This window comes from Bombus huntii, chromosome 1 (genome assembly GCF_024542735.1).
Source record: "Bombus huntii isolate Logan2020A chromosome 1, iyBomHunt1.1, whole genome shotgun sequence".
NCBI classification, from domain to species: domain Eukaryota; kingdom Metazoa; phylum Arthropoda; class Insecta; order Hymenoptera; family Apidae; genus Bombus; species Bombus huntii.
This window is the reverse complement of record NC_066238.1, coordinates 8,352,168-8,370,531: the sequence shown is the minus strand read 5'-3', so window position 1 is coordinate 8,370,531 and position 18,364 is coordinate 8,352,168. Positions and strand designations below refer to the sequence as shown.

General features: G+C 42.4%; 2 protein-coding genes across 3 annotated transcripts in view; one reads left to right on the top strand and one right to left on the bottom strand.

Annotated features, from left to right (window-relative positions):
* LOC126867785 (TSC22 domain family protein 1) overlaps positions 1–12,547 on the bottom strand; it is a 203,165-nt gene extending 190,618 nt beyond the window's left edge. Inside the window, exon 1 of the mRNA XM_050622738.1 lies at positions 11,770–12,547. The gene's annotated coding sequence lies outside the window, so the exon portion shown is untranslated. The remainder of the gene's footprint in view (positions 1–11,769) is intronic.
* Positions 1–18,364, top strand: part of LOC126867749 (uncharacterized) — a 41,319-nt gene that overhangs the window by 10,945 nt on the left and 12,010 nt on the right. The window contains exons 1-4 of one of the 2 annotated variants that reach the window (XM_050622632.1): positions 1,636–1,682; positions 4,678–4,788; positions 6,888–7,059; positions 10,551–10,680. In XM_050622632.1, coding sequence (XP_050478589.1) covers positions 1,651–1,682; positions 4,678–4,788; positions 6,888–7,059; positions 10,551–10,680 — 445 coding nt within the window. In that variant the 5' untranslated portion in view covers positions 1,636–1,650. Of the gene's footprint in view, positions 1–1,635; positions 1,683–4,677; positions 4,789–6,887; positions 7,060–10,550; positions 10,681–18,364 lie in introns of those variants that run through there. The other variant, XM_050622624.1, reaches the window with a different exon arrangement.

The window sequence follows — 18,364 nt, the reverse complement described above, 5'->3', positions numbered from 1 at the left end:
GTCTGGTCGACAAGAACGATAAAAGGCCTTGGCGAGCCTTGACCGGTGGACCGTTACTTTACGCCATCCAGGAGCGTGGATCAAGCTCCTTATTTCCCTCTTACCGGAGCAACTTCGTTGTATAGTGTTGTTGTTTTATCGTCTTGCCTTTCCTCGTTCATCTAAAGTGCCTTCCGTGCGCTAGGACACACGACATCGCTCGTGTACGATGTCCAGCGTCTTCGCATCGGTAATAAATAGATTGCAGATTTTTACCCATTTATAGAAGATTTGACGGTATCTATATTCATAAAAATACGCATGTACAAAAATATTCACAGCCTGGTAATAAAATTGGCATACCACGTTGATTCTCGATAAACGTTTTTCGTGTGGTAAAGCAATTGAGAAACGAATCGATCCACCGTTCTAAAATTGCCAGTAAAATTATTTGAGAGCGAACAAACGTTTTTCTGGTTACGTTTCCAAGATGATGTTCCACGTGTAATTATTTCGTAACCTGACGGAATTGCCGCGTTTATGCTACGAAAGCGCAGCTGTTTCGCCGTTAACGTGTCAAACGACGCACGAAGTCTCGCAACGAGATATACATTACAATACGGATCGCGTAAATTAACCAAAGTTTATTACCGTCCTGTTACACTGTGAAAAAGTGGCGACCGCCTGGCGGCATTACAGAGATCGCGATCTAGATCGTTTCGCGAACGCTGTCGCACAGTTCGTGCCCATGGTGGCGCAGCTACGATAGATAATCGACTTAGCGAAGGTAGAGAGTATTGTTGGCTATTTAGCGGAGCAAATGCAACGGTGACTCACGTTTCAGCAATATTTAGCATTCCGCGGTGCTACGAAAGCAGTTATAGCTCACCAGTCACTTCCTACGCGTCTTTGGCCGTCTCCGACCGGTATTTGTATTAACCTTCCTCGAAATTCATCGGCTAATTATAGAAAAAGTTCGCATGCGAAACTATCGATAAATTGCTTTCCGTTTCTTAACTGTTTTGTTTTTGAAGCGACAAAAACGATTACCGCAAACATAAAGTGTAATAACAACACTCGGCGTAGAAACATCGCTCCAAATTTCTCTCGCGGCGTTAAACAGTTGTTACGTAAACACTGGAAATGTGAAGAAACTTCGCGCATCGATGGAAACCGGAGTGAATGATTAAGATCATACCGCGAACGCGTCTTGTCCGTGGCATTTGCAGCACGGCAATCAGAGGTAAGCAACAGCGGTTTAAACTCTATTCGGAGTTACAGAAACACGCGAGGTTTAACCGCGCTACGGCTGATTTCGTGTTCTGAAACCGCGACAACCATGAGCCAGCGGAGAAAGGACGAAAAAGGAAATACTTTTACGCCAGGCTAAATCACCGCTACGGCATTATGTTATAACGATCGTGTATAAATGCTCGACATCGGGTCCGCTATAAGACAGCCCTTGCCCATTCACTCGGGGATGAACATACGTTTTAACTCGACTACGCGCGTACATCGTTAACTTCTCGCTTCGAACGTCAATCTTTACGACCTGCATCAACGTCTTCTTCGCTTCTATTTCCATTCTGGTGGAATCTTTTGACGCCGATAAAAAATGTCTGTCGCCCGGCGGGGGATCTGAATTTATTACACAGGAAATTTACGAGGCTCATGCTACTCTCCACACCCGTATTGACGGATAGGTATAAACGGAATAATTTCAATTATTTTTATGTTTTAATGTAAAATTACAACTCGTGAGCGGTATAGAAGAAGAAAAGAGTGAACAGTTTTTTGGGGAGGTCGAGTTTGAAATTATTGGAAAAGCGTATTTTTCACACGATGAGTATTAAGGTTTGTTGTACTCTATATACGTGCGATTCAAAGACTATTCGTTTTGATGAAAATCATCAGTATTCGAAGTTCTATGTGAGATTTGTAGAGCGATAAAAATATTTGTAATGTTATTAGATAGTTAAACGTGACGTGAACCACGCTGTTTTTATAGTGATAAACGGCAGTTATCGATCACGTGGAACCACTATGTATCTAATTCGTAGAAAATTATGCGAGTCGCGCGAATGGGAAAACACCTTTAGCAGTGGTTCGCGATGTTTGTACCCTGCTCCGTAAAGTATCGCTGAACGAAGATGCAATCCAACGTACAAATTTATGTAAATCGTAGCCGGTCGATGACGCAATGTACATTATCTTTGACGACGCGGTTAGATATGCAGCGCCATCGGGTCGACCACTTAATTACATTCATCCTTGTACATCATTATGTATTATTTCATAAATTGTTCTGTGGAAGATCTTCCTAGATCGTGTGGATGTTGATCTACACGATCCAACGGATATATCGGAAACGATCTACGTATCGATCTTACGATCGACGAATGATTTACAAAAAACTAATTTACCCAGCTATTTCATGAGTCTGCAGAATTTATCCGAGTGGGGCAAATCAGAGACAGGAGTCGAGTTCGTTAAATCACAGTAATGAAAAGGCTAGCGAAACGATTAATTGGAGAAAAAACAACTTAACTGCTGTATTGTTGTTTCCCTGTCAAATGAATCGATCATTGTGCTCGTTAATGAACGTGTTTACTGCCTTCGCAGGTCGTTAACGGTGCGTCTAAATATTCTCACATAAAACAGTGGTATTCCACATTCCTGATAAATCTCGTAAATATCGTAGAAGATCGATCCGTAGTCAATAGGCCGACGATGACGCGCAATCGTTTTGGCTCGCGTGTCGGCGTAATGGCTCGCGAACGTACGTAGAAACGTCGCGTAACGCGTGCAACGCCACGCACTTATACACGTGGGGGTTTCACGGGCGTGCGGTCGCGTATCGTATGAATGGTGTGGGACAATGCTTCTCTACCATGACCTACTGACATACAAATAAAGAAATAACTCGATATTCATAGACACCGCGATTTTTCTCATCTAGCAACAATGTTTCCGCGCGAGGAGTTACGCAACGATTTCGTCGTCTGCTGCAGCCACGTCGCGGTTTCGTCGCGATTCTCCACGAAAATTATTGAGAAACAGGGAAGAAGAATCCTATGCGAGTACTCGGAATAGCGTGTTAATATTGTTTATGATGTTTCGAAACGTGTTTGAGAAACGTTGGAATTTGACGTATTCGTACGTGGTAAGATATGAAATGTACCGCTATACTTTCACTCGTTTCCAACGTATCATTTCTTTTTTTTTTTTCCTGTGGGATTTCCGAAAATATAAATTTGATACTCTTCGCGAGAAGATCTCATCATTGAGAAAACATGTTCCAGGAACTTCATCCATAACGCTCACAGGTAAATTTCGTACGTTGTTTGTACAATCTCTTACAACGATCGATGACTCGACGTGGACAAGAAATAAAATGTTCCAGCAAGATCTCGATAGAAAAACAATTCCTGAGAATCTTCTTGTGTGCCAGTCGACGATTAGAAAACCACGATCGAACGCTACCGCTTGTTACGGTCTTGTGAATACACTAGGATAAAGTACTTTCAATGCACCGGATATCCGAGATGGTTTTACATAGCTTTCTTTCTCCATAGCCATTTCAATGCCAATAAACTGTGTTCCCCTTTGTGAATTGTATTTATGCATAAATACAATTCTTTTTCATATTAGAATTTCCTACCACAATTTTATGATACAAGAGGTTTTTGACGATCGATAAATAAACGTGGTCAACGTGTTTACTTACAGCCAACAGCCAAACAATGTATTATAGATACAACAACAGAAACGGCCGTCGATAATCCACAGCTTTTCACTTTGGCCTCGTTTGCACTACGTTTCATCGTGCTATCTACAGTTGCGGGATTTGAATTTAAAGTCATTGTCGCTTCGCGATTGGTATTGACGAAACCTTCGATATAACCGTCCTTCGATGATTTCAACGTGCCTGCCGCAATTATATCTCTCAACGACGTTCCCAACCAATAATGACGCCATAAAATACACGAATAACAATGAATCCAGAAGCGTGCACTTGCAATGTAAAGCATTGAGACCACATGCGTGAAGTGTTTCGACACGAAAATATTGCGAATTCAATGTACTCTCGAAGCTCGTAAAATCGGTCTAACCCTGACACACATTTCACTGGGATTTAACAGTTTCCGAATGGCGTGTGTCCAACGTCGATCGACTCCTATCGTTATCGTCGAAACGATCGCGCGACAACATTCCACTCTTTACAATCTAATTTCTGAACGAGCAAAATGGCAGCTATCGAAAGAGTCGTTCGCCTCATACCTATTTCATCATAATCGTTGAACATCGAAAAGGGAACTCATTTCGTTTTGTTTTTGTGCGCTACTGCTGCATTTCTATCAAAACCAGTCACATTCTACACGAGTTCCTTTTCTAAAGTGCCGCATCATCGAGATTATTAAATGAGATACGACCTATCGACACAAATCTTTGAACTTTGGGCACGAGCCAAGGAGCGTGAGTTTTTGCATTACGTTTTGCAAAGTGAAATAAGTAAAATGAGAATAGTGCTCGTAAAAGAGAAACGTACTTATCTAAATCCATGTGCATAAATTTGTTGAGCGATGAGAATACGACGTCAATACTTAATACGATTATTACATGAAAGTGACGATTATGTAAGTACCTACATAATAAACTTCGTTTCATCAGAGCTCTTTTTCTTTTTCTTCTTCACAGATGGCGGGGGTCCGTTTACAAGCTAATCTGGCGAGAATTGTTGGCCTACCTGTTCGTCTACTACCTCATCAATTTTACATATCGATATGGGCTGAACGAGCAGCAGCGGGTGTGAGTACATGAATACGTTCATTTGAATATCTTCTCGCGGTGAAGTTTCCTCCACGAGCCGAAGGTTGACGCCTTAACCGGTCGAGAATAGCGCCTCGCGATAACGCAGCCTATCTCCTTGAAATTAAGACGCACCGATAAAAACAAAGAAACGAAATCTTTCTCTCTGTTCCTTTCGCAAAACCTTCCAGAAAGATTCACGAATGGCAATGACATGGATCCTTTGAATTGAAAAAAAAAAGGATAATTCGAAGACAAAGACTCTTTCATCGCGGTTCTATCTGGAGAAAAACGGAGTGGATGAAACAGAGTGGTGTATCGGTTACCACCAAGTTTACGCCGTGAAACCCACGCGACATCGACCTTGGTCGAGCAACAAAGCCTTCCACGCGTCAATCGACATTATATTTCGCCGGTTGACATCGATAGTACCGTTTTATCGATATTAACACTGCTGACTCCTTTGTTCAGAACGCGGTTACTTAACCCCTCTCATCTTTCGTTTTCTTTTTATCGTCGCGTTTCGCATTCGTCGGTTCTCTCTTGTAGGGCACTTTACGATGACCACGATAAACGCATGAAAATCGCTGGTAAAAAGAAACGACCGTCAATCGCGGCAATAAAAGCCAATATTTCAATTAATTTAAATAGAGATGGTGTTTCTCCAGAGTCACCATCGTGTAGAAATCACGATTCTCAGGAAAATCCACCGACCGTGGGTATAAACGTCATAATGTTACAACGATCGACGAGAACCGTGTCCATAAGAGAGAACATTTTAACGTTTCTGTTCCAGACATACGTATATCGCGTGTAGTTAAATTGCATGTATCGTAAATAAAATTGTTCCTCCCTTACGAGGCTCGCGTTTTGTATAATACGCCATGGAATGTGTCGACTCGTCCGGGCTCCGTATTAAAAAACACATAAAAACGTAACCTGTTATTTACGTCGGGATAAAAAAAGAAGCGAAGAAGCACGATGCACGAGGCTGGCGGATGTTAAAAAGGACCCTTCTTTGAGCCGCTTCGATTCGCATGGTCTAAATTTAGAACTGTAGGGCCGGTTCGTGGATGGCTTAGGGTCCAGCAGACCCAACGATCATAGGAAGGATCCGCCAATTCGAAATAAAGGCTTGCCTCATCGCATATATCAAGGATCTTCAGCGATAAATTATAGCTTTTTAGTGGAATTTTTAGTGTTACTATTGAAATATAAAACTTTTTTCTCTTAACAGCGTGTTTTCGACAGTTTTTAATCTATTTGAGGCTAAAATTTATAAAACATCGTTGAAATCCTTTTATATGTCGTTTACTAACATTTCATGTGAGCTTCTGCAATTTTTACGGACTTTTTACAAAAAAATTGATAATTTCTTTTAGGATCTTTCTGACCTTCTTAATGAAATTTAATGAAAATTAGATCCTTCTAAATTGCCTGATAATTCGTGTAGAATTTATTGAATTTCTTCGCTTATCTATCTATCGGGGAGTAAATAGAATTTGGAATTAAATGATAACCAAAGCAATGAATGAAATCTAGAAGTGCATTAACCTTACAATGCTCTAATTGCAAGCTAAACTCTTTGACTTTCGTGTATATAACTCTTGTGCAAAAGCAAAACATGATAAACTCGTGAACGTAAAATGTACATATATAGCATCGAACGTTAAAAAGTTCCAATGAACATCGAATCTCATCATCGGTTACGTCGAGTGCTTAAGATAGATAGGACCAGCCGCTAACAGATTTTCGCGAGCAGCTGTGAAATCTCGATGGAAATTCCCATTTAACAGGAATTACCTGTACATAAGACCGGTAGTGGTATCTCGTTCGATGACGGTATCACCTCAACCTTGCTCCACTTGTAAGCGAGGCGATATAAGAATTCCACCACGCGTATTACTAAACAAATATTTAACCGTACACACACATAATTTGCGAACATTCGATTCGTCTCGCGAAACATGTTTCGTTAATTGCTCGAATGGGTAGTACAGTTCTTTCGAAACTATTCGTTCAGGAGGAAAGAACACACGTGGAAGATAACAGATGATAATTTACATTCAATAAGGATTCGTGACGATTATCTGTTACAGAATCTTCGAAAAGATCAGGTACTACTTTGGAAACTCCAGCGAATCGATACCGATGTCATTCGTGCTGGGATTTTACGTGAGTCTGGTCGTGAAGCGATGGTGGGAGCAATATAAACTATTACCCTGGCCAGACAACTTAGCACTCTTTATCAGCGCAGCTATTCCTGGTAACGTAAGTATAAGGATGAAAGAAACATTTCGACGAATTCGCATTCGTGCTGAATCGTGGAACAGCGGGTATACTGGAAGATGAAGTTCCCAGTAAACGAAGCGGCTCAAAAGAACGATAAACGCGCAGCCTTGCACGGATAGTAGTTGTCGCTGCGTTTGTCTCATTACGCTAATGAATTGCCGTGACACGTTTCGGTGTCGTTAACCTAAGTAGGTGCCAGCTCTCGGAGTCACGCCACGCCCAGAAGTGAAAAAAATGCGAAGAGCGATCATCCCATAATTGGCAAGCGAGCAAATCTTCTTGTAACTCTTGTACATCCGCTTAACAGATAGCCAGGAACGATAGACGCGGTTCCTCGAGAAGCGATTCGCGTGACCCTTGGCATGTGACTCTAACTTCTGGCACACGTGTTCGCGCGCGACACGCTGCACACCTTACAAGAAATTCCCGCTTGTTATCGGTACTTTCTCTGATCGTCTCGCCTAAACCGAAAACGAAAGTTCGTTTCTATGAACGAGCGGTTCCTGAGTATCTTCGATCATTTCAAAATGCTTAGTTTCTGAACTTTAAGTCAACGACTAAGGCTTCCATGCTTGGTTGCCGCGATTACCGAGAATCTCAAATATTTTTAAACGAACATGGTAGCGACCAGTTCGACGAAGTCGAAGACGAGCTTCGTGGCTCGAGTTTCGTGGCTCGTACTTCGAATTCGTCGAGGAAGGGTCTTCCAGCTGTGTGGTCAATGACACAATGTCGAAGTGAAAGTGCAACGTATACATCGTAGCAAGAAAGAAGGACGAACCTACGCGTTGTGCTACCTCGCGCACAAGAGAGTTACTCGAGAGAGTCCGTCCTCGCTGCTCTCTGCTAACTGCACCGCCATCAACGCTCTACAAAGATCGTGCTCGCACTATGTACCACCCGGTTAGAAACTGGTGAACGCGTACCACACTGCGAAACTGGCTATAAGTTTCCGTGGCTAACGATATCGTATTAATAGAACGGGCCGATCAAGTACCAAAGGGTTTAATCGCTTCCTCGTGCAACGAAGTTCTCTTCGCGCAGTGTTCTCCTATCGTGTCCGTATCGAGGTCCACACCTCGTACAGTATATACGGTATGTACGATGACGGCGAAACAATTACACGTGCCGATTTGATCGATGTAACGCGTATCGTAGATTCCGATTATCACGTCACACACACGAGAAAGTTACACGCGGAGAGTTCGAGACCGAACAATGGCAGCTGCCTAGAACTGCAGCTGAATTTCTACACGTTGTCAACGGACAAGGTCTCGAGGCGCGGAACGGGACTGTAGTTTTCTACGTATGTAGAAGAGAGCCGCGGTCATGTAGTCACGTAACGCAAAGTATCGGATTTGTGAATGAGCAGCGCCGAGTGGGCAGCACGAGCTTCTGGGCTGTGCCTTTCATTGAAATCTAATTGGAATTCAGGCCCCGAGGCGAGAAGGATGCCTCGACTCCCACCTTCTCTCCCGTAAGGAGGATCCTTTTCAAGCTGCCAAGCCGTGCATTTTTGCACGCGCGACGTTAAGTCGCTGTATTCCGAGGAAGAAGGGACGTTTGTCTTTTGAAAGTACAAAACCGAGGGGGGAAAAAAGGGACACGAGTGTTCGTTACAGAAACACGAACCGCCTCGAAGCATCTCGAATCCCTTGACAAAATCTACAAGCTTCTACATCTTCGAGCGACGCGTCTTTATTCTCCGTTATTCGTGTGGATTTACAAAGAAGATTGCGATTAATTAGCCAAATTAAAAAAAAAAAAGGAGAGCTCGTTTAAAGCCCAGCAAGAGAATTAACCTTTGTAGTGAATCGTTGCGCGAGTTTCAAATGCCTAGAGAGATTGATAGCGTAGCATTGCTTCGGACGAAGAATGCGAAGAACCTGTACGAAGGTGAAACTAATTAATCTATAACTATGACTCGTTCAAAAAAAAAAAAAAAAAAAAAAAAAAAATGGAGTCTCTTTATAGAGCGCAGCGAAACCCCATTTTCTCACATTTCTGAATATTCCTCGAGAATAGAAGTCTTTGAAAACGCGGATAATGTAAAAAGTAAATTCTTTAATTACAATATGTATGCAGCTGTATACATTTACTTGTAACCGGTATGCCTCTAACTAACGTGCCAGTCATTCATATTTCGTAATTAACGTAAAGCTCAAGAAAGCGTAATTCGATCGTCGAGGAGTGCAAATGAACGGACGATGTTGAAACATTTGCGGAACACGCCACGTACGAGTTTAATTAATCAGGAATAAATTGCGTTTCCTCGGACTTTCAGTGGATCGCACGGCTCAGTTCGCAGCGAGCAACTTTCTTCGTTCAGATCGCGATACGCGATCATTCTAAATCAGCACGTGGCCTCCGCTGTAGCGTTCACCGTCCACGTGTTATTAGCTAAACGAAAATTTTAGTTTCGACAAACTTTCTTCAGTCGTTGCATGCATTATATCGAGCGAACGAGACGTGCCTCGATCCACAAAATGCTTCATCTGAATCTCGTCGTGTTCTACATACGTAACGATTCGACCGATCGACCAGTTGTCCAATTAACGATTACCAACACGATTACCTGCTACACGATTGCCAATGGTGATTGCGGTTAGCGGCGGGTACGACAATCGTTTCACAGAGGCGTTCCATTTCATGTAAACGCATTTACAAAAAGACAGTTTTTATCGCGCGTGGAAAATTTCGATCCAGGAACCGTTGGCTGCGATTTCCGACTAAATTGACATTCCAGCAAGCGTGCGCGATCGTTTACCGCGATGGTCGTTGATTACAAAACGCGCGGCCGATTACAAAATGCGCACGCGTCGTTGGCCAGAAACGAAAGGAAAAATACGCGGTAGGCGCCACCGTGGATTTTTCTCCGATTATTATTGGAATCGGCTCGAAACCGGTGACGATTCGCGATCACGGGCCAAAAGAACAAGGGGAAAGTGTGTACAAGACATGGGAAACGTGTCCGGCATTCATGCAGCCTCGGAAACGAATTTTGAAGCAGACACGTCCCGATGATACCGATTTCCTTCGATTCTCCCCTGCTCATTTATTTAATCTGTGCTTATAAATATTCCATTGTAATAGACGTGTGATAAAATACCGTTCGATGGCCTTGAGAGATATAGTCAGACAAGAAACGAAAGAAATGTTTGCTCTGCTACTTAGTCAAAGCTTTGGTGAAGTGGTACTTAATAGAAACGGTATCTCGCGTTTTTGAGTTCTTTTTCTACAGAAAGTACTTTGTTTGGTGCGTGAAATCATTTTAACTTCCTGTAATTAAAGGCATTAAAATTATTTGTCAGAATCACGTGTTACGTTATTTTTCTGTGACCATTAACAAAGAAATTATTGTTGACGCATGGTCACGAATAGACACAGTTTGATGTACACTAAGCGTCGTAAAAGTAGATATCTAAAGAGAGTGCCCGAGGTAATAATTTTGAAACATTTTCACATTACAGGACGAGAGAGGCAGACTGATGAGGAGAAACATCGTAAGATACGCGGTGCTCGCGTACGTCATTACGCTTCAGAGGATTTCCTTGCGCGTGAAGAGACGGTTCCCGACGCTTCAGCACATCGTAGACGTTGGTCAGTGAGTTACTCGTTCATATATATTACCTAAATCGTTTTACTTTCTTTTATTCGACGAGAGCAAGGAACGTGTGTCGCTTTTAGAGACTCTCATTTTGAGTACAAGCTATTTACGGAACTGAACATAAAATACGAATGTATGTATTAAAACGCAGCGAGGAGGAATAAATATTTTTGTTGTAACGCGATGAAAAAAGAAGAAAAGTAATAACTTAATGGAACAACCGATAATATAAACTTCTGTCCGGGGCAGACATTACAAAATATTTATTCCACTGTTATCTACATTCATAGACTGATATGTTACGTAAGAATGGTTTCTGACGAGGAGTATTAAATCGTTACTTCACTTTCTATGCGAATGATCTTATCTGTTATTCACTGCTAAGCGTTTTGTCTACATTTGCATCTGTACGTTGACTAGTAAACAGATTCGAACACGAAATTTTGTCGAAGATTGAAAAATTGTATTTTTTATTATCAAATGGATTAACTAATAATACCGTTAAAGGTTTAAGAGTTCAATGCAAAATATAACTTGGGAGCGGACTCGGTTGCTACTTCAAGGACGCGTAGTCAATTAACACACATGTCAATTCCTATACAATTAAGCGACTCTTATGGTAACAAGGACAGTTCAACGACAAACGTACGCGAATTCTTTCCGAAATAAAAGAGTCGTCAAGATTTTTGGCATTCGCAGAAGAATTACAATCAGTCCTTAATAAGTAATTCGTATGGATCAATTGTATGATAAGCAACGTTGTATTTGCGTGATGGAACCGTTATTTAATCGAAATTGAACCATGTGTCATGCATAACCTTCGAACGATTGCCCAGCGATCTGTAACTGTATGTCTCTGATGGAAACGTTATTTATACACATGTTTCAAATCATTAACGCTCTTGTTACTTCGTGTTTCGACACTTTCTCTTCATATTTGAAAACCTTGGAGCAATTTATGAGTTTACGATCTGTCCTTACTACTGATAAAGAGAGAGGAAGATACGCCAACTTCGAACACTGGTAAACAGTCTTCAAAATTCCGATAATCATGCAATCTATTCACAAATTACACGACTCACCATTATCGTTGCTTGTGGCCGCCATTTTCATCAAAATTTCCTTTCTTCTACATTAGGATTAGAATTGTCAATCACTTTTGCAGATACGTAGTTATGTTGAGCCAATTTTTTCTGTATTATACGTATTTGTTTGTTTTATTGTGAACAAGCAGACGTTCGTGATTTAAAATACTGTATATGTCAAACTCACTAAAACACAACTCCCTCCCATCAAAGAATCCTTTAGAATATTTGCTAAAATAATACTTGACACAATTTGCAAGTATTATAAATTATCATTAAAGTAACTACTGCTCACAATATTATCGTTTTGAGAGAGAACTATGAGTATTATTTTAAGAAAATTTCACAAATATATTAAGAGGCATGTCACGAGTCAGAAGACATCACACTGTCCCTTTATTTGTCCATGTGCATTCTGATTCCAGTTACATAGACTAATAAACCAAGATTTATCACACATTCTTTGAATACGTACGTGGAAAGAACAAGTCAGAGTAGATATGCATTCCTTTCGTTCTATGAACACAAAACAGTCGTGACAAATTTCACATTCAGAACAATTCACACACGACGCTGGTACCACTCAATTCGCCATACTTGTTTAACATCGGCATAGAAGCGCGCGCAGCTAAAACATAAAATACTATGGCGCTATTTTCGAAGTCACACTCCATACTCTCAAACGTGATTTTCATATAAAATTCGAATAAAATGCTTGAAAAGGAGTTTAAAATCTGAATGTAATATGTAAAACTAGATTATAACATATCAATTTAAATCTTAATTAAGAAGTGTAAAGTAAGATATTTGAATTTGCAAATTTAGATTTACTGATTTGGATTTGAAGATTTAAAGTTAAAGATATCGGTCCGCAAATTTAAATTTCTAATTTGAATTTCTAATTTGAGTGTAACTAGATTCTTGTAACTGTTCTTATCTAAAACGTTGTTAGAGGATCTAGTGCGATTGACAGAAATTGCGCCTAACGATTTTCACAATTACGCTTACGGTATCTTTAAACAGGGAGAAAGAAGTGATTTCTCGGGATGCAAAAGAACGACTCGAATCACCGTGGTTTTTGTCAATTGGCGGCGGCGGCGGCGAGGATGTGCATGTCGACTAGAAATAGCACGCATTTTTCAGGCGCCGGTTCCGCGAATCTTCCATGAACATGAGCATGTTCCCCGTGGCCGGAAAAATAAGTGACGAGAGCGATAACAAGAAACGATCCTTCCGTGGAATTATCTCCGCGGACACGTGAACACGTTAGCATCACGCACACTAGTCGCAAAAGAAACGTGCCGTCGGTTCGCCGGTGCCACGGTAAAAGAACTCCGCAAAGACGATCCAAATCCGTTCTGCGGCGACTCTGGAAACGAGCTTGTCTCGCCAACAAAACGTTGCGGATCGTCGCGTGAGATCTCCATCAATAATTCATGCAGCGAGAATGCAACGTATTCCCCAAGCTTCAGGAAAAAAGACGATACAGTATTTCAAGCGACTGCAAACACTACTCTAAATGCGAGACGTTGAACGCCGACCAGTAACATCCAGACGTAATTGTGATTTTGCGGTGTTACGTCCTTCCGAAGGATTATGCCGATATTTATGGTCGCGTAAATAAAACATAGTACATACCTAGCCATGATCTTGAGACAGGAAGAAGTTAGAGGACAAACGAGACATTCGATCGTTCACTAGCTACGTCTCAGACTATACTGGTCCTGGTTTCTAGTTTGTCTTTCCTGAGATATGTCAATGCTAATGCTGTTGCGACATCGATGAACAAAGAATTTCGTGTTGTTTTTAGATCTGTCAAGTAAATAGCACGTTTTGAAACAATTTCTGTTCGTGGATAAATGCAACGTTGTTTGAAAGCAAATGATGCTTAACAGGGACATGGAATACTAAGAAGGTCACTGGTAATTTTAGAACAGCGACCTATGCATAAAATAGTAAACATTGCGTTCTATTTATAATGTACGATCGTGTTCTTTACCGAAATTGAAAAAATGTCAACTACGTCCGATTGCGATTCTCCACAATTGCAATGAGTATTCCGGGCGCAACAGTACGAAAACGTGTGCACAGCAGATTTTAGAACGCTTAAATTGCAAACGATTCTATTTACTAGTCGCATCGCAACGCAACCGTTATGGTCGTTGACTTTTACTGTAGTTTGCGAAAGACGCAGATGCAAATCACTACTGACACGGAATAGGTACTGGTATCAACAAGTGAAAAAGAATTACTGAGCCTTATTACAGCCTCTTGTGTTCTGACGATTCAATCAAACGTGGTGCAATCGTTCCCCACGAATATGAAACACCTGTTTACAGGTTTATGTTAAGAATATTACGCTGCTAATGATCGTCGATAAACGAAAGCGTCGAAGTAGGCGTAAGTAACTATTAAAACAACAGGAACGAATTCCATGAATATCGCTGCCGATCTGTTAGCATCGAGAGATCCGCGATATTATTAGCAGGGCGTACCAATTCCGCGAGGATCGCGGTCTGGAAATTCCCATCGGTTCGAAAGAATCTCGAGAGCTGGGTCGCCGGTGTAAATCGAACGGCACGACTCACGCCGCCAGGCAATTTTCACGTGCGTCCGGGTAATTTTCAAGAAGCGAGCCGAGGCCTTAGAAACGCGGAGCGCCGGCGCCAGTTCCTCATCCTTTTCCTTTTCCTTCTTGGCGAGATATTCGTTTTGCTCGCGGTAAGCGCCGACCGGACCAGCGCCATGTAGTTTACAGTCTATTCCCGGATCCCAACCGAGTCCACGTTACAACAGGCTCCTTTTTATTACCTGCTATGTCGTCGTCTTTTTTTCTTTTCTCCACGCGATCTCACTCTCCTTCCTCTTCGGGTATGCATAAAAATAACCATCTGGTAATTATAGTCCATCTCGAATACCGATACTATGTCATTTGATAAGATAATCATCATCACCGACTGTCTTTGGTTTCCTCGAAGGGTCTATCGACCGCTTGTCTCACGATTCTCGGTCGTTCTCTTGCCGATTTCTTGATCGGACGCCGCGACCTCCCATCGCTGCCATTGATTTTCACCGTTACCATGGCGCCTTTCGAGTTCTCCAACGCGTTCCCCGACGCATTCTCGAACCTTCTCCGATTTATCGCACGTCATTAGTCGTATACACTAGTTCCATAGATATACCGTATATACTCCATTAATTTCATCTCTTAACGACCTTGCTTTTCCTATGACTATCGTGCTAGTTCTGATTGCCGTTTTATCGAAATCGGCCAGTTTATGTCCTCGTAGCACGCTATCAACGGAAAATTGTACGTCCATAATGCATCGACCAGTTATATATATATATATATATCGAAAGCCTTACAATTCCACGTACAGCCCCGAGATCTACATACGCTCATACGCGACTACTGGATCCAACCAGGCGATAGAATATGTATGCAGACGACGTTAAATATAGCCAGACATAATGAGAGCCTTAATCTATCTTCGGCTACAGGTGGTAATTGGCTAGACTAGTATATCGAGCTCGCGATAGATGTGGCTTCGGCTCGCGAGAGTTGCGGTGGTGGCGCGTGAGCCAACCATCATCATCATTATCTTGAAGATCGACGTCGTCATCATCGTGGCCATCCACATCGGCCTGAGCAAGAAACTCGAAAACCCGTTTCCTCTTCTTCTTGACCGCTTCTTCGTCGCTCCACTGTCTCCATACCCATCCATGGTCCCGGTCGCATGCATCGTCTTCTTGGTCGACCGTAATACGCCGCACGCGCTACCTATATTTAGCACAAATTATTGTTCCGACGAGAGTTTCTCTCCGCTATTATGTCGACCGATCGGCGCCTGTTCGATACGCAAGAAAATAATTACTCGCCTGGAGAGCGTGCGTGCGATGGATCTGCGAGCTAGATTACGATCGCGGGATTTTAAGAGGTGTCGACGGGCGTGGAAAATCAAAGAGCACAATGCTGCGAATCCTTTCAATGGGAACGGAAGATCGCGAAATTGCGAGGCGGTAACGCGCAAATTCAACGTTCTCACTGATTTAGCACGTATTTAGCAGTTGATTAAAAGTCGCTGCTTGCATTTTAAATGGTGGATCGAGAGAAAAAGTGTCGACCATGGAAACGATAAAGACGCTGTTCTAAAATTAACGGAACACTCTAGCTTCTGCTTCTGTTTCCTTGACCTTTCCACGAACAGTTAGAATGTACATGTTCTTGAGCGTAAGATGGCCTGATTTCCACTTCTGGTGTTTCTGAAATGCCGGAAAATGCGGCGATTGTGAGGCGTCCTTGTGGAGGGTCAGTCTTGTGAAAGGTCGGATCTTTCGATCCGATTCGGATCCGCACGAGCAAAGAAAACGGAGCAATAAAAAAACAACTAGCCATTTCTCTGTTTAAATAAACGTTTATTGGTTGTTTGATTCTCGTAGAATTTTGTCGACTTCTTCTATCTCGTCTTCGTATTGACACTTGTGTTAGAACTCTGATTTGAATTCGATCACGTGAACGAAGCGTTATTAACTCGTCGATGACGAACTACTCAAAACACCTCGCATCTGTGTAAATCGATTGTATTTTCATACTCGTTTATTATTCATCGTTTTATCGCTCTTCTGCCTCGAGCGTCAGAAGGAAACAACGTGGCAAGTTTGTAGAACATTTCTCATGTTCGTATATTCGGAAACAATATATCTGAAGTGTCAACGCGCTTCTTGCAGTTCTAAATATAACGATAAAATTGAAAGCTATACACAAACGTTAACTTCAATTTATTAAGACCAACATACTCGAGATATGCATGGGTAGAGAAAGTAGACTAAGGTATACAAATATCAAATACCTCTCTCAAACTTACCGGTAATCTAAAAAGCAATCTTTATAGGACACGAGATTCTTCTGACGAAATCTCAAACCGACTATTTTAGCCGATTTTTATTATCGCTGAGCACAGTTCGGAATTTTCTAGACGCCATGGAACTGTGAAAGGTTCTAACAAATTTCACCAGTCAGACTTTGGTCATTCGTTGATAGTGAAATCGTTAATGACGCGCGGTATCGTGACGGTATCGTATAGTCCACGTGTCTGCGAATAGTCGCCCGTACACGCCTTCACGGGCGTGGGCTAGTCGATTTTCTCTTTGGCAGCCAGCTCTATTGACACCCAGGGCGCATCCATGATCGCGTGTGCGCGCAATGATTTAAACTTGCCCGCTTCTAATTACGCGGTGATATTTCCTAATCAGTCCAGTTTCACCGGCGCCAAGCGTCGATACCCTGCTTGGCTGAGTGTCCGGTCGTGCGCGCCAAAAACGCGCGTATCGCGATGTCGCGCGTCCAGAAAGTTTATGAAGTTCAATGTCGATGGGTGACTCTGCGTTTTCGTTGTTCCGCTGCGGATCGAAACGCAGTTTCACCCTTGAAATTACGACCGCGATGACGAAACCATTGCTGGGTTACACGTTGTGGATCGGGCTTAAAGAAGTACGAACTGGACTGGGGGACTGGTTTTCTTCGAAGGATGCTTTTCAGCATCGGTTCGGCGCGGTGGAGCGGGCAGGCACGGATGAGAAGGAGGAGAGACGAGGAGCATGGTTGATTTTTTACCTTCGTGGCGACCTTGCCAGCCGAGCAAGGATCCCCGCGTTTATTGACCCCTATAACCATTCTCCTCTTTAAGCCCGTTGTGCATCCGAGTTGTGCTCGGACCGCTCCCTCTCTTGCTTATCTCCGTCTTCAGCTGATGCTTTCGAGAGGTAAACATCCTTCAGAAACGAGTATGACTTCTTCTTATTCGTCGAAGCGGTTTCAATCGGTGAACTTGCTCGTTGCGCGACCACGTAATTTTCTTAGATTCCGCCTTGGTCGCCGCGTAATCGTTTCTGAAAATCAAACTGTTTTGCTCTTTGCTCGAGACTACTGTTATCCGTTACGTACAGGCTCGCCTAGCTCGATTAAACTGATAATGGAACGCCGCGTTTGCCGACGTTCAGAAATTTTACCGTCTTTATTGCACGATTAACGTGTCATTAATAACGATCGTACACAGCCTGTTGCACCGTTTATATTCGATTCGCGATGACTACACAAGATCCATGTTATTGACTTACATATTCGAGGTGTAAATAACTCGCGCCAAGATCCGATTCGCTTCCACGCGAATGCTTTCGTAATTAACGTCGATTTTGTCTCGTTAGCGGTTATTAACTGCGTGAAATAACCGACGAGATTCTCTTTCGAAATTTGTCGCGTTACAGTGTCATCGACATTTTCATCGAATCGTCAGGTCATTGTCGTCATTTCCAACGATTCCACTTTGCTTATAAATCGATGCCACGAGCTAAGCATAAAGCCCGTGAAAGCGAGTACAAGTTACTTCCGAACGACGATATTCGCGCGCTTTCGAAAAATTTCGTTTCGAGCGGATGGCGTCGCGTATTTTTCCGCGTGAAAATCGCCAAGTGTAACGTGCGAAAGCGGCTGAGTTTCGTCAAGCCCGAACGATCGTCAAATATTTTTTTTTAATCAGGGCAAAGCTAATCTCTTTAACGTCAATTTCCAGGAATAAACCGTATAGAATAATAA